General features: G+C 47.5%; 1 protein-coding gene across 1 annotated transcript in view; it reads left to right on the forward strand.

Moving 5' to 3' along the window:
• Positions 1 to 17,369, forward strand: part of tmem178bb (transmembrane protein 178Bb) — a gene marked incomplete at both ends in the record, with an annotated part of 71,791 nt that overhangs the window by 35,211 nt on the left and 19,211 nt on the right. The window contains one exon of the mRNA XM_083691937.1: positions 3,168 to 3,281. Coding sequence (XP_083548063.1) covers positions 3,168 to 3,281 — 114 coding nt within the window. The remainder of the gene's footprint in view (positions 1 to 3,167; positions 3,282 to 17,369) is intronic.

Consider the following 17,369-nt stretch of genomic DNA (forward strand, 5'->3'; position numbering starts at 1 on the left):
GACAGTGTTTTTTCGGCTCCCATCTCGACCTTAGATGGCCCAGGGTTTAAATGAACTGTGACCAGACTGTAAGAAACAGCAGTAATTGTGCTCAGAGCTCAGAAACAGAGGTCAGTTTCTTTGTCCTGAGACAATTTCATAGTGTTTCCCCCCCCCCCCCCCCCCCATTCTTGTCTCAGTATCACACACACAGCCTATAACCGACAACAAACATCTCAGACAGTCAAATATTGCCAAGGAGATGGTTATAAACTAGTGATAAAATAGTAATGACATGGTATGAATAGCGAACAACCTACAAATAATATCTTGATCTGAACTGTTTGGTTTAGGCCTCTTTCGTCAGGCTGTGTCACCACAACCCCATTCCTTACAGCTCTTATCGTATTCCACTCTCTCATTACAGCAGAGAAACGGCTTTTTAAAGACCCGAGGACCGCACAATAGCAATGGGCCTTAATTGCAGTCTAGATCCTTAATGGCCTTAATTGCAGTCTAGATCCTTAATGGCCTCCCGTAGAGGCTCTCTCAGTTTCTCTAGAGGGAGAGCGAGAGTGAGAGTGAAGGAGAGGGAGAGAGAGTGAAGGAGAGGGAGAGAGAGTGAAGGAGAGGGTGAGAGTGAAGGAGAGAGAGAGAGTGAGAGTGAAGGAGAGAGAGAGAAGGAAAGAGTGAAGGAGAGAGAGAGAGAGAGTGAAGGAGAGAGAGAAGGAAAGAGAGAGATGGTGGTTGGGGGGTGGGGGGGGGGGGGGGGGGGGGGCAGTGGGTGAGCTGTGTTCAAATGAGGCCTGGTCAGATAATAGAGCTCTACGGACAGTTTTTCAGCTCTTTATTGGCCCATTTTGAAATCCCTTCAGCTCTCCGAGGCTCCAAGCAGCCGTTGTCGGAAAAAATCCATACCAGCTCAACCGTCCACCGTGGAGGAGCCGTCGCCGGGCTCTCCGTCTCCGTCTTTGGTTTACACAGAAAATACCCGCGCACAGCTGTTTTTAATGCCTCGGGGACCGCGGCCGGGCAGAGACGGATCAGCCCCATAGAGAGGGCTCGTCCAAGCCCCGCATAACGACAGATGTTTGTGGGCATCTTGAAGGCGAGCCGTCTGCAAAGAACCAGGCTCGTTTGAATGATAACGATTGATTCATCGATGGGGGGGGGGGGGGGGGGGGTATGATGTCATTGAGCAGTGTGGGTATTACTTTCTAACAGTCGATGGATTGCGGCGCAATAGAGGTGTTCCTGGAAGCATGGTGGTGGTGGTGGGGGTTGGTTGGGGTGTGTGTATGTATGTGTGTGTGTGTGTGGGGGGGCGGGGGGGCAAGGGGACACAGCTGTGTTTGCCCATTTGGAAGTCAATGTGGATGTAGTTAAGACCTGGTCTGGCCCCCAATCTGTACCCACTATTATCAGCCAAAGCATCATGGATGTATTATTATCAGAGAATACATCTCCTCTCTGTGAGGGGGGGGGGGGGGGTCGGGGGGTGACTGCTGGCAGTGCAGATAGAGACAGTCATGAATGGGTAATTACCACTGTCAGTGGTTGTGGTCCCCTGTGGTAGTGGTGGTAGTAGTGTGTGTGTGTGTGTGCATGTGCATTTCTGTGTGTGTGTGTGTGTGTGTCATGCTGGGCAGCCGGGGAAAGGAGACGTTATCCTTTCTGTCTCCATGTTTGCGCAGCCCAAGTCTCCTTGGACTCTCCCATAATGCAATTTTCAGCATCCCACATGGCCTCGCTGGAGATAATTGGAGCGGACGTGCAGTAATGGTGTCAGGATTGAAGCATCTCCTTCCCTGTCTCCTCGCATATTGTACCCTCCGCGTGAAGACTCATACTGTACGCTTTCAAATGGTGAATCCACAGAGTGTTGCCGGGCAGATACTGTACTGTTCCCCCTAAGCCTCCGCATGAGAGATATAAACAATTTAATGAAAAGAAAACTGAGAAGCGGAGAGACAGAGAGAGAGAGAAGAAGAAGAAAAAAAAATCCCCAACTTTGTTCAGAGAAAAAAAGGAAAAGGAATGAGCTCATCCTTCTTTGAGCAGTTCCTTGGGGGTTTAGCGGGGGTGGGGGGGGGGAGTGTGAGGGGGGGGGGGGCAGGTGTGAGGTGTCACTCCCACAGAGCTCACCTAACGCAGAATAACGGGCTCAAAGGTTTCTGCTGCGGGGAGGGAGGGAGGGAGGGAGGGAGGGAGGGAGCTCAGACAGTCACAGGCTCAGCCTCTGGGGAACGTGGCTGTCATTGGTGCGTCTGCAGAGGGAGAGAGGGGACTATCCCTTCCCCAGCTCAGCCCCAGGGGCTCCAGTCAAGTGGTAAATAGGAGCATGGGCCCGGAGGACTGAACTCTGGTAATGTCAAGGGTCAGATGATAGGGTGCCGGTGGATCAGGGCATGCCTATTGTTATGGCCGTGGCTGGTGTGGCAGTGTTGGGGTGTGGTAGTGTTGCTATACACACACATACACGCCACACACACACACGCACGCACAGACACACACACATGCACATAGGCGTACCATGCACACACACCCACACACTTTGTACTTGTAGCTACTATCTAAAAGATGACCACATGCAGGGATGATGAGGAGATATTCATTGATGTTATGCAACCACTGGCCTTCACCACAGGCTCCCCTCCTGCCATCAGTCGACACAGTCCTTTCCCAAACCGCCCACTCAACAGAGTCCTTGCATATGAGAATCACAGGCTCCCATGTTCGCAGGACATACCGCCGGGAGCCTTTTTTGTTCAACGCTGAATAGCTTCTAAGATCGATTACTTTGTACGGTTTTTAATAAACAAATCGTTCCTCTGACAACTGGGTTGTCGTGGAGAGATGAAGTCAAAGGGAAATTACGTCCCAAAGTGACACAATGTGCTTCACATAAAGGAGCTCGCTATTGTCAATGAAGCGGAGACCTGCCAGGGAACTAAATGAGTTAATGACTACAGAAATAGCCTGCGTGGCTTTATCACACGATCCTTTCACAATATAGTCATCTGAAAAGAGATGTCTTCCCTCAACCTTTATGTGCCTTTCATTTAGATTTAAATGACGCCCCGAGACGCCCCCCCCCCTCAAAAGGCAATGATCTGTGAGTTAATGTTCATTGTAACCGATCCTCCTTCCTTTTGTCTCCGCCTCCTTCCTTTTGTCTCCGCCTCCAGGCTCCATCACCAGGTGTTCCTTTATCAAGTACCACTACTCCTCAGCCACGATACCCAAGAACCTCTCCTTCAACATCACCAGGACCATACGACAGGACGAGTGGCACTCCTTGCGTAAGTCAGACAGGCTTTTTTTTCCCTCTCTTTGAAACACAGTCTCTACACATGAATGCTAACTGGGATACGTGGGACAGCCCGACTCTGATCTCACCTCATTGAAGTTGAGATATAAAACGATTAAGATAAGGGATAAGGTAAGGGTAAGGGTTAAGGTAAGGGTTAGGGTTTAGGCTAGGGTTAGGGTCAAGGTCAGATAAGGGTTAAGGTAAGGGTTAAGGTAAGGGTTAAGGTAAGGGTTAGGGTTTAGGCTAGGGTTAGGGTCAAGGTCAGATAAGGGTTATGGTTAGGGTAAAGGTTAAGGTAAGGGTTAAGGTTAGGTAAGGGTTAAGGTAAGGGTTAAGGTAAGGGTTAAGGTAAGGGTAAGGGTTAAGGTTAGGTAAGGGTTAAGGTAAGGGTTAAGGTAAGGGTTAGGGTAAGGGTTAGGGTCAAGGTCAGATAAGGGTTATGGTTAGGGTAAAGGTAAAGGTTAAGGTAAGGGTTAAGGTTAGGTAAGGGTTAAGGTAACTCTAACCCTAACCCTAGCCTAAACCCTAACCCTAACCCTATGGTATTAGTATTTGTATTATTTAGTATTAGTATTAGTATTTTCATTTCTTTATTGTATCATAATGCTCTGATCATATTTACGGTTCATAAAAAATAAACATTTTTATAGACAGCGTTTTACAGTCCAGAAGCAAAATCTCTAGGTCAGAAAATATATAATAGTACAATACAGTACTACACTATATTTTACAAGCAATGTGTCCATAATCATTGTATGGAGCTCACCCCCATCATTTTATATGCTGTGTCGGCAAAGCCAGAAACAACACCAATAAAGACAGATGAAATTGGATTGTTGTGATCCCTGTGGACCCCAGTTTTTATAGTAGATTCAATTTGTTTCTCATTCAAAGTAGGGCATCAGGCCTACCTTTTCATTTGCAATGTTCACCCAATTTGGCTAAGCGTACTGTGCTACGCAGGGAGAAAAACAATGTTTAGAGCATAAAACCTCCTTTGTGAGTTGAATCATTTACATGAATCTATGAGGAATTGGTGTATCATCTCAGAACTTTCCAACGGTTAAAGACCTCTTACAATTAGAAAGTCAACATTGTCTCTGCCAACTCACGAGGTGCTCTGTAATGCTTCAGTACTCTTATGCACTGTTCAGTCAGCTAATGCTCTCCAAAACAGCAACCAGACAGATTCCCTATAGTTGCATCTGGGCAGTAGTTGCTGCAATGCACTGCAATGCCTCTTGTGTGCGTGCCATACAGTAGTTGGCCAGGGGAGGCTGGTGGGGGTAGAAATCAGAGGATGGGCTCATCGGGGAGGCTGGTGGAGGTAGACATCAGAGGATGGGCTCATCGGGGAGGCTGGTGGAGGTAGAAATCGGAGGACGTAAAGCTGGGGATACCACTCCTCATTCCATTCCATGCATTACAATGAGCCCGTCCTCCGATTTCTACCTCCACCTGCCTCCCTCGGTAAGCTGTGGTGTGACTGCTGTCTGCATCTCTGGCTGTACTGTTAGGTACAGCACCACGCCAGTCTAAAAGGCGTTCCTCTGTACCTCTCCGGTGCCTAGAGGAGCGCGGTGGGGAGCTAGTGGGCCGCGTGGCCAGTGAGCCGAGCAGGAAGACGCTGTGGCCCCAAACTGTCACACGTTCGCCCTCCACTGAGCCAGGTGACAGGGGGGGGAAAAGAGACCTTGCTCAACCCCCAAACCTTCCTTCTAGACCCTTCCCTTCTCCTCTCATCTCTTCTCCTCTCCTCTCTTCTGTTCTCCCCTCTCTCTCTCGCTCTCTCCCTGTCTCACTCTCTCTCTCTCTCTCATTTTATCACTATGCTCCCCCCCCCCCCGCCCCCCCTCCCCCCTGTGTAACATAGAGTTACATAAGCCAGGACTGTATAAAAAGCACTCAACACGGTCAAGCGCCACAAATGAAAAATATATGCTTCCTGCAGTCAGAAGGATTTCTGTGATGGTTTCCATTTTCCGCTCAGCACCCAGTTTGGATTTCGATAAATCAATGAATCGTGTGTGACGCTCGCTGCTTCAAAGCCTTACGTCTGGCATATTCCGCTCTAAAAAAACGAACGTTCCCATCAGGAGATCCTCAGACCAAAAATAATCCCCCGTGGCGATGCTTTTCTGTTGTATCCAAGAACAAAAGGCATCACATTTATTGTCCGAAATGAGCGGAAGGCTTAGCATGCAACCGTTTGAAAGCGATCGTTTTAAAAACTGCCTTAATTCAGGATCATATGGAAATACGAACCTAAAAAAGGGTATCCGTTTAATCTCGAGGCCCCTTAGATCGCTCGCTAAAACAAAACAGTCCACACTTCTGTCAGGAAGGTCACCCTCTCTCCCGTTTCGACTCCCGGCAGTCTGAGATGTTTAATGTCCTTATTACTGGGGCCTATCCACACGCTGCCTCCGTCAGAGATAACCATATCCCCGTGATGAATGTGCTGTCGTTCCTGGCCGAGTGTGAAAAACTGGAAAAATAAAAATAGCAAAAAAAGGGACACATAAACCAAAACATCCTTGCCTGCCGAGTACCTCTGCTCAGTGTCCAATCAATGGAGAGGCTACGGGTCCCAGATTAAATTACGGCACTGAATGGCCTGCTAATAGGAAATTACAACCAGGCCTTCCACCCCGGGCCAGTCCTCTGGGACAGCGAGGCCTTCCACCCCGGGCCAGTCCTCTGGGACAGCCAGGCCTTCCACCCCGGGCCAGTCCTCTGGGACAGCGAGGCCTTCCACCCCGGGCCAGTCCTCTGGGACAGCGAGGCCTTCCACCCCGGGCCAGTCCTCTGGGACAGCGAGGCCTTCCACCCCGGGCCAGTCCTCTGGGACAACCAGGCCCTCCACCCCGGGCCAGTCCTCTGGGACAGCGAGGTTGTGATGAGCCCTGGAGGCTTCCTTCCAGGAGGCTATGGCGAAGTGGATGAGCTATAATTGAGCGACATCTGGACGACGGGTCAGGACAGGGTCAGGACAGGGTCAGGACAGGGTCTGTGTGGGGGGGGGACCTTTGGGTCAGTTCAGGACAGGGTCTGGGGGGGGGGGGGGGACCTTTGGGTCAGTTCAGGACAGGGTCTGGGGGGGGGGGGGGGGTTTGTTAAAATGACAACCTGTACTAGCCTCTCCTGTAGTTCATGAAATTGAGCTCAGGCAGACCTTAACATTTCTCCCCACTTCCATTAAACCATATTTGAGAGAAACTCCATGAGTGACATTGGCACCGCTTCAAAGACTCTGAGATGCACGCGATAGTCATTTGTTTCTGTCAGTCAAAAAGCCTCGAAAGCAGCGACAGCAACAACGGCAGCGACGCGGCGAAGAATAAAAAAAACACTTTTTCCATTTACGTCTGAACATCAAAGCAACACGCTGAGACGCAATATCCCCTTCTCACAGCCCCGTCCTCCGCCACAGCAGCAGCCACAGACGACTGTGAAGGCATATATACTTTATTTGAGTATTTTGAACGTTGGCTTTTTTGGGGGGAGGCCAGGATGGAGAGAATCGGGCTTCTTAAGTATTGGAGCTTAGGGATTTTGTCACATCAAAAGGAGCCATAAGTTGTGAGCTGGGGGGAAAGCCGTCAATGAACATGACAGGGTATAATCCCAAGAAGCAGTCAAAGGTTCCAGGGGCTGGGTTAATTGTTCTCAGGGCAGCCACACCCTCTTAGTCCCTGTTTTATGATGTGTGGGATTGTGGCTCGTAGATTATAAAACAAGCGGGTCGCTATACGAGGTCTACAGATGACAGGGATTTTACTCATGAAGAAACATTGATTCAACGGTATTTAACAGCTTTAAAGGGTCGCCGCTTTCAACCCGTAAAAGCTGGTTATGCACAGCTGCTCTATTCTATCTCTCTCTTTCTTCCCCTCTCTCTCTCTCTCTCGCTCTCTCTTTGTCTCTCTCTCTCTCTTAGTCTCTCTCTCCCTCTCTCTCACTTTGACTCGAACACACACAAGCACCAAACTTTGATCGTTATGGCTAGCTAGCTTGTCCACACACACACACACACACACACACACACACACACACACACATGCAGCCTAAACACTGTCAGATGCGTTTGACTGTTACCCCCCGGCGTCATCAGTTGTCAGCCTTTTTAAAGATTGTTTAAAGAATCTCTCCCTCCCCAGCAGTTTCTATCAGCAGTGAGCAGGCAAACACCGCTCCAGGGGACGGCATGATGGGGGGTGGCAATGGGAGGGAGGGAGGGAGGGAGGGAGGGAGGGAGATGGAGCTGACGAGACCTCACCATGCATCCCTAACTCTCAGACAGAGTTTCCTGGGCCTTCCTCCCGCTCTTCCACTCTCGCTAAGGGCAACCACATGACAGGGGCATGGCTGTCACTACCAACACCAAGATGTGGCCAGAGATACATTTATGTCACTGTATGACATCTCTCAGGAGGTTTCCTCCCTGACAGGCTGTAACAAACAACAACTGTTTAACAAAGCGAGCAAACGGAACTGCTGGAATGAATCGGAACTAGAATTCAAACAGTTGTCATGGAAATGTTGATAAATGGAACGTTCCATTGTGCTCATGTGGAGTCTATGCGCTATTAATGTCTGTATGTCACAAACAGAACTGAAAGATAACCGGAGACTCTCTGTTGTGATTGGTAGCAAACGTTAATATGAGCGGTTGCTAACGAATGGTAAACATGTTCTGATTTTGCTCAAGGCTAAGCTTGCAGGTACGGTTAATTGAGTCATTTACTGGAATTCACAGTGAATTATCTACCGGGCTGACTCACTTTTGCTAGCAATCTTGACAAATGTCGCCTGTCTCCAAAAATGACAAGTGTCTCCAGTTATGTTTACATTGTGCAATTTGTGATGTGTGGACTTTCATATCGTATTGTAAAAGATGAGCAAACTCTCTGTATACTGTATGTGGCGCATTGGTGGGAACCAGTCTTTTCAGGCTCAAACTGCCAAACTGCTCTTCTGAGATCTTTATTTAGAACTTTACTGCCTTATTTAGTAATTTACTGCCTTATTGCCTGATGTGTATTCTCTTTGTATCCCTATCGTTATATTGACAGTGCGCTGTTGAGCGATTGCTCATTACAAGGATTTCATTGGACCGTTTATATCCGTATGCTCTGCGTACGATGAATAAACTTGGATTTGATTGGTTCTGATGTCGACGGCGGCGGCGATGAGAGCCTCTCAGGTCTCTGAGTGCTATGCAAACAGGATCACACCACCATTATGGCGGAGCTCCTCCATCATCAGTGACTGTTGTTGGTGATTAAGTCCTCCCACCTTGAGCATTAGTTAATTAACGAGTTGAGATCCCTCGTTATGTGTCATTACGTGTTGGCAGAGGGAGAGAAGCAGGACGTAATTAACTGCGGTAGCTACGATATGCTCTCATACTGTATCGGTGGCGAGTTTTCTCCTCACATATAAAGACGTTAATTGACATTATCAGGAATTCCCTACTTCTACAATGTCCCAGTTTCTATGCTATGTATTGATGACGCAGCGTAATCAGAATCTCCCCCTCCACCCCCCCCCCCCACACACACACACACACACACCCCCGAACACCACCTACACAGCTGACATTTGCACACCGTTGCCATGCTAACGCGATCCATGCAGAGGAGATGGAGGTGATGATGCAAGTCTGTAGAAGGCATTTTACCATCCGCAGTCACACAGCCGCCAACACCTCGACTCTCCCCACACCTTGGATGTCTGGCCTGGTCTGAAGCCTCCCTACAAGAAGCACCGCGGTAATTAGAGATCCCCGACAACTTTGTGACAATGCCTCTGAGTTCCCCCCCCCGTCTCACACAGACCCCCCTCCCTACCCCATTCCTCCCCCCTCTCCCTTCTTCTCCTGTCTTTTTTTCTCCGAGGAGATAGAAGCCGGTCAGAATAATCAAACAAAACACGGTTATTAGCTTCACATTAGCAGGTTCCCTCAAGGTTGCCGGTTAGTCTCTGTCTGATACAGACTTCCTTCACTCTTCCTCCCTCCATGTTAAGTATTCATGTCCTTTCTCCTCCTCTCCAGACCATTAAAGAGGCTGAGAGGAAGAGGAGGTGTCTATTAGAGGCATAGGGGGAGCCATTAGATGATTTGGATAGGGTATTGGTTTGGCCAGCATTCGGGATAGATGTTACCTTATGCAACATTATACCATGGAGCAAGCCAATGAGGACACAGAGCTCGTTAATATTGCATATAAGTGACCTTGTCAGCTACAGTGTGCAAGGTTGCCCTCGTGGAAAACTTGCATATGCTCAGATGTAGTATTGGACGAGGTTAGTAATGCATTTATTTATGAAGTGAAGCAGGTTTCACTCTGTATAGAATAGGTTTCACTCTGTATAGAACAGGTTTCACTCTGTATAGCAGGTTTCACTCTGTATGCTTTCTGACAGCTCATCTTTAAAGTGGTACATTTGTATTGCATTTTTTACCATGATGTAAAACATTTCCAAAATGTCTGATTTTATGAAGGGGTGTGGCTCTGTGAGTGTCAGGACGTTTACAAGCTGCTTTCCTGTTGTCTGAAACACACGTCAAAGACTTATGCTAAATAGAAGGTAATCATGGGGATATTAATTAGTGGGGAAAATCTGTATGTTTCTATTTTTAGACATAAAGGCTGCTGATTGACAGCACACCACAAACACAGATACGCACTCACATGCTAATGTGCACGCACACACACACACACACACACACACATACACACAGATACACACGTGCACACATGCACACACACACACCCGGTCTGCACACATGCACGCATGCGCACACTCACAGCCTGCACCGGATGAAAGAGCAGCAGCCCTTGCAATGGATTAAATCCCTCTTGTTTGTGAATGATTGATGGGAAGTACAATCAAGCGTAATTAATAGGGGGAAGAAACCCAGCAAAAACACATACTGTTGCGTGCCATCTTGGATCAATGCACCTCATTACCCGTATGCATTCCAGGCATCGCAGATTAGCTGAAATCGGTTGGGTTTGCCCATGTGACCTCGGTGCCCGCAGGGCTGGTGGTTCATCAGTGGTCGGCGTTGCACGGTGTGTGTACGGTCCAAAGGGAAGTTTTCGGAACAGGCCGGAACATTACCAGGAGGAGGGCTGCCTTTGATCCCTGTGCAGAGATGAAAAGGTCCTCTGGAAAACCGGCTTATGTTGGTGAACGGTGTGCCCACAACAATGCCATACCGTAGGACCTAGTCTACGATATATACACTGGGGTCTGTTTTTGTGTGTGTGCGTGCACGTGTGTTTGTGTGTGTGTGTGTGTGTGTGTGTGTGTGTGTGTGTGTGTGTGTGCGTGCGTGTGTGTGTGTGTGTGGGTGCACATGGGTGTGTGTGTGTGTGTGTGTGTGTGTGCACATGGGTGTGTGTGTGTGTGTGTACTGTAATCTCCGTGCAGAAGACAAACAACCTTTCCGATGGAGGTCAGGGCGGATCGTGAAAACAATCATCGATTGTCTTTGAGATCAGGGAGTATCATTTGCATGTACACAATAACCTCCCACCCCTCTCTCCCTCTCCTCTCCCAGTGCATTTGTCTTCTTCAGCACATTCACCCTCTTTCATTTTTCTTCATCTTGTTTCCTCCTCCTCTTTCTTTTCTCCTCCTCTTCTCTGCGGCCGTGAGAGGCCGAGGTGCCGGGGCTCCTGTCCTGAGTGACGGCTCACTCTTAATCCCCAAAGACCAAGGCTGGTGCAGCATTGATTTTTCTCCCCACGTTCCTTGACCACAAATAAATAGTTTAATGAGCAGATTAAGCTATGGCTTATAGCTGACAGGGCGGGTCTTAGAGAGATGATAGACCTAATTGCCCCACCTTGTTTCTAAAGCTGAGGATGTCAGCGGAGGCAACATGCAACCAGGGAGGCAAGGCGATGCTGTACAGGGGGAACTTTTTTAATCTGTTTCAAAAGCCAAATGTAAAGATAACTCTGACCAATGCTAAAGAGTTGGGACTAGAAAAGGCATGTGTAACGAGAACTGTTGCCTAAATCCTTAATGGACTTAAATGCATGGTTTAGGCAACCGTTTGAGGTACGTTTCTCAAGTGGGATATGGCGCATTGGGGCTAAACCAATCTTATGAGCTTTAATCTTATAAGTTAGCGTAGGAATGAAGTTTACTACAACCCATTTACAGCAGTCTACAGTTGCCCCCTTATAAAGAGACGCCACAACAACATACTGTATCCTTACCCAGTGGACATCCGTAGAGGTGAGTAGTCTCCTCCCGGCCTGCGCTCATCCAATCCCCCTTAGGGTAGATGCCTTGGAACGACCCCTCCTGGTGACGTCAGACTTGGGCCGTCCCAAGCATCCCACTTAGCATCCACTCTCCCCTCAGGAGAGCGGCTGAGTCACAAGCCCAGAACTGTGCTGTGCTCACGTTGGATGAATAGATTAAGTTAACAGCTGCCTGTGGCTGACAAAAATCATGACCAACACAAGGTCACACAACGTGCCTCCACCCGAGCCCTGCTCTCAGTCTAGTGGGTCTGGTCTAAACTCTCAACCCTCAGTTCAGGAGGTCAGAACATTCAGTTGAAATAATGACTTGAGCATATGAACCTTTTGTGCTCCCTTTCGCTCCGTGAACTCCATCTACCGTACCTCTGTGAAGAAATCAAATACCTACATCGATAGATTTATAGACGGTTGAGATCCAGTACCCTAGAGGATGATGCACATTAATGATTGCACTTTTGAGTGCAGTTCTGTGCTTTTCCTGGAGTTTATTTTCTCTCTCTCAAAGTTTGTCAGTGTGGTAGGGTTGGGAATAAGAGAGGTCGAGCTCCCTTTCAGACATTCCGACAGTGAGCGTGGTGTCCCATTAATATTCATGGCAACTTTAAATAAATAAATAAACTTTGGACTGGCTAAGCCCTAAAATTGCAATCATCCTCAGTCGCAGACAGCGGGCCTGTGATCGGTGCAGAGGGGCCCCGCAGGCTTTTGAACTTCTACTGAGTCCCGCCCCAAGCACAGAGCCACGGTGCGTCGTGCCCTGAGGGGGGGTGGAGAGCGGAGAGAGAGACGATCAACTTAGACCACTTCTATCTCCCCCACCAAGGGGTGGCCTTAGGTGTTGTTGCCACTGACGACCACCTCCGCAGAGACAGGGCTGGATTAGCGAACCTGCTCGTCTGTGGCCGTAGCTTTCCAGCTTCATTTAGCGCTCCAATGGGGGCATCTTAATGGCATCTGCTTAATAGCTTTGCCCCGGAATTTATGCAAAGGAAAGGAAATGATGGGTTTTTTCAGAATCAAAGAATGTTCTGAAGAGTGCTCTCTCCCTCTCTCTCTCATGACATATCCTCAAAAACAGGTTCAGAGCTTCGTTGCGCCGGAGTATGGAAGTGTTTTCATTAAGACTATTCCCAAATGAGTCGTCTTAGATGTGGTTGGTATTATTATGGCGGCTGTGAGCAAGCACTACACTGAGGTGTAATACTAAAAAAATGTAATACAGTACCTGGAACCCAAAAAGGGGTTCAGTCAGGACACTTACGTCGGTTTAACAAGTTTAATAAAAATGGTAATACATTAGGTTTGGCGTGATAGGATGGCTACACTCTGATATAGCTCCCCGCCTGAAGTTGTACAACATAAAATATAAAATAACATAAAGCAGGGAGCCCAAAACTCCTCAAACCCAAATAACAGAACCATCCAACACCAATGCAACTCTGTGTGACCGATGTGAACATCGGTTTAGTAGGCATCGCCGTGGTCGGCATTGCAAATAGCAGGACATGGAAGAGGATGGGATACAAGCAACTATTCCCTGAGAATTACAATGGAGTTCCTCTGCTACCCCTGTCAAACTAAATGTTTGAGAGTGATGTAAACAAAAGCTCATCCATTTTCAAATCGGAGAGTGTGAGAATCATAAGAATTGAAGAATAATCACAAACAGTGTATTCACCACGCCTTTTGAAGCCCATGAAACCGTGGGAAAACCTAGAAAAGCGACTCGGCGACTGAATCTACATCGTGACTTAAAACGCCCTCTTCCTAGAGGACACCAGCTGTTCACTTCGTGGAAGAGTCAAAGACTTTTATCGTTGCCAAATTACGTTTCCTTAATCCCTTGAGAAGACTAATGGAAGACTTCCCAAACAATCTAAACTGCAGGCATCGTTCTTGCAGCAGGCAGAAGCCTGCCATCTGAGCCTTAGGCTTGTTAGTGGTGGCTGTGGTCTGTCGTCTTTGCCGCCACAATCACATGTATAGAACAGCCTTGGACACACGGGACGCAACGCCTTTAGTCTAGAATCTTACCAGTCTAACCATAGCGGAAGGGTGGCTTGGTGCTCTGAACCAAGCTTATTAAGACCCCCAAAACAAACAGAGTAGCTGCATCGCAACTCGACGCGCACATCTGCACAGCAGTTCTCCTTAAAGTGTCCTGCCTGAACCTACGTAAACTTCATTTCTTCTGCTGTCCCTGTGAACCTTTTGAGAAACCCCTTTGGGTTCCATGTAGAATCTTTTTCACAGAGAGTTCTACATGGAACCAAATAAGGTTATATAGTACATGGAACCCAAAAGGGTTCTAAAAGGGTTCTTCTACAGGCACAGCCGAAGAACTCTTTTCCAACCCTTTTTTCTAATATTTTCCACTATTTTTGTACTGTACACTAGGTTGGATAATTCTGTTCTCTCAGGGTCCTTCACAGAGGCTCCTCTCCAAGTATAATCAATACATGACCTTTATGTTAGCACTTGCAACGTCCTTTGAGCAGCCCTTTATGGATTTTATGCTAACTGCATCAGTAATACAATTTATGAAATTGAATCTTGATGTATTGGTAAAATGACAACAGTATGACATTCTATTTCACAATGACATTTTGGATGAATTAATTAATTTTTTAACAGTCAGCAAATGAAATGACAGAGGAGAAAAACACATATTTGCATGGAATATGTCGGAAACTATTGTAGGATTTACATTAATTTGGTGATGTGGTGAGTAACAATGGTGTGTAAAATGAATGCATGTGACATAAATTGTTGAAGAAAGTAATTTCACGAATCCTCATGATATCTTTGGCACTGCATTTACAATTTAATCGTTTTGTTAATCCACTCGATGCTGCTCTATATTTGGTCATGTGGATAATCCTTTTTTTTACGGCGCGTGAGCTGAAAATAGCACTTCTTTCCTCCTCTCCTCCCGTCTTCTCCCTGCTTCTGTTCAAAATGGACGGAGGAGGAATTGCACCACATCTCTCTCACACATAGTCGAGTGTATGACTAACAGTGGGCCTGCGAATCCAATCTGTGAGAGCTTTGGGTGAGAGGATTTGTCTGTAAAAAGCCACCCTTAGTCATTGAGATAACCCTACTAGCTCTGAGATAATTCTCTTTTGTCAGCTCAGTCGATGGAACACACAGAGTAGGGCTCTACTTGGAGGCTATCGTACCTCTCTTGAAGTATTAGGACCTATAACTTTATAATGATTTATTAATTGGCATGAATAAGTTATCCTTCAGTGCCTTCGTGACCCTGTTAATTATTTAACATAACATTGTACATGCTCCAATATTATGAATGTGCATTAGCCATGTACATTTCTACATGGGCATGGATTATGATCTGTACAGTAAACCAACTCAGTTACACATCCCATGTGCTGGTTGACTCATACGGATTCACTATGGCGTGAAGGGGATGGAACAGATTAGTCTGAGAGGAGAGGACTGCTGTTGGGGAATGTTAATGAAATGGGCCAGGCTTTTCAGATGACTCTGATTGTAATGAGACCAAATCAATGGGCCGTATCAGCCATTTCCTCTAAATGGCTGTGATTTTACTGTAACCAGGGTTTCATGTTGGGGGGGGTTTGGCCAATGACTTGGGCTGGGGCTGGTGGAGGGAGTGTGTGTCTGTGTGTGTGTGTGTGTGTGTGTGTGTGTGTGGAGGGGGGGGGGTAGGATAACATAATACCCCCCCCCCCACACACACACACACACACACATTTCGATCGGATGGTGAAAGCCTGTTTTGGGAACTCATCAGTTCATTGCCATTCTGGGAACAGAAGCTTTGGAATGACATACATTATATTTGGCCATGACATAGAGGTTAACAGTGCCTTTCTCCTGAGAGAGAGAGAGAGAGAGAGAGAGAGAGAGAGAGAGAGAGAGAGGCAGAGAGAGAGAGAGAGAGAGAGAGAGAGAGTGAGGCAGAGAGAGAGAGAGAGTGAGGCAGAGAGAGAGAGAGAGAGAGAGAGATGGGGGGGCAGACAGATTTATGTCCCTAGGATGGATTAGACTCAGAGCAGATCGCATGTGCGAATGCGTGTGCACAGTATGTTTGTGTGTGTGTGTCCATGTGCACGTGTGTGTGTGTCCATGTGCGTGCATGGGTGCCTGCCTGCCTGCCTGCCTGCGTGCGTGCGTGCGTGCGTGCGTGCGTGCGTGCGTGCGTGCGTGCGTGCGTGCGTGAGTGTGTGTGTTTGTGTGTGTGTGTGTACAGTACAGTAGCATTGCCTGCAACCACCAGATTAGTAGAGGCTTGGATAGAGGCCAGTCTTGGCTCAGCATCTCTACTCTCTTACTCCAAGGGCAGGAGGAGTTCACGTTTGGATTTATTTATACCACATGGGGCCATTAGTGTTGCAACAAAAAGTTTCTCCGGACACATAAAAAAACACAATACACAATACATTGGGGGGGTCAACTTCACACTACTTAACCTGTATTTCCATCTCACTGCTACTCTATGGGCTGGTTTCCTGGACTGAGGGGCAGTTTCCCAGATACAGATTAAACCTAGTCCTGGACTAAATCATACTTTCCATAGAAAATCTTAATTAAAAAACCCTTTTTAGTGTCGGATTAGGCTTAATCTAGGTCTAGGAAACCGCCCCATAGAGTTTAAACCCAGTCCTGAACCAAATGATAGTTTCAATAGAAAATCTCCATTAAAGACAGTTTTTAGTCTCGTATTAGGCATAATGTGTTCAGGAAACCCTAAAAATGTGTATTCCTCCATAGTCAGGTTAGTCTGGTGTACTACACCAGTCTGCTGGTGCTTCTGGGTGTTAGAAGAAGCCAGATCCATCAATGTGTTTATACTGAGATAATCAGTGACGTCAAATTGGAGGACAAATCCCAGGGTGAAATCAAGGTGCATCGCGATAGGATTGCATTTTTACAAAAAAAGCTTCTGCAGTCAGCAAAAAAAGCCATTTCCTCGCGTCTCCTGTTCAGTCTGATAAACACAGTAATCAAGCTTCATTAGCGGCTCCGCTAATTGTCATGGAGCCTGAATGCTGGTTAGACATGCAATTTGTTTAGTGCTTTAGCGCTTAAATGCTAAAGCAGGAGTGGAGATACGAGGCAAATTGTGCTGCCGCCCACTCCACTGGCCATCGCTGTGAGGTACGAATGCAGTCGGGTGTACTGGAGAGACCAGACGAGGCTGGTGGAGGTAGACATCGGAGGACGGGCTCATTGTAATGCATAGACTGGACAAACACGTGCTTGATGCCATTCCTCATTAGATTCCGTGCATTACAATGAGCCCGTCCTCCGATGTCTACCTCCACCGATTTCTACCTCCTTGACATATCCCCTGGAAATCAGCGCTTCATCTACGGTATGTAATCTGTCGGTTCTTATCTATAATGGTTATCTATAGCAGAGGCTGCCTGGGTCACTCATCATTGCGTTCATAACGCTCTTGATCTCTCACACACACACACACACACACACACACACACACACACACACACACACACAACCCTCTCTCACCAACCGTGTGGATTTAAGGGACACAATCAGGACTGAGTGATGTTGCTAAAATGTTCCAATCTGATCTACTCCACTGATGTTGACTCATGGCTGTGTCATAATATGTGTGTGTGTGTGTGTGTGTGTGTGTGTGTGTGTGTGTGTGTGCACGCATGTGAGTGCGTGCGGGTGTACACACCATACAGTATGTGTTTGGGGTGCGGTGTGTGTGCGTGTGTATGTGCATGCATTTGAGTGCAAGTGTGTGCGTGTGTGTATACGCGTGCACA

Source organism: Argentina silus (genome assembly GCF_951799395.1).
Source record: "Argentina silus genome assembly, chromosome: 20".
Classification (NCBI taxonomy): Eukaryota; Metazoa; Chordata; class Actinopteri; order Argentiniformes; family Argentinidae; genus Argentina; species Argentina silus.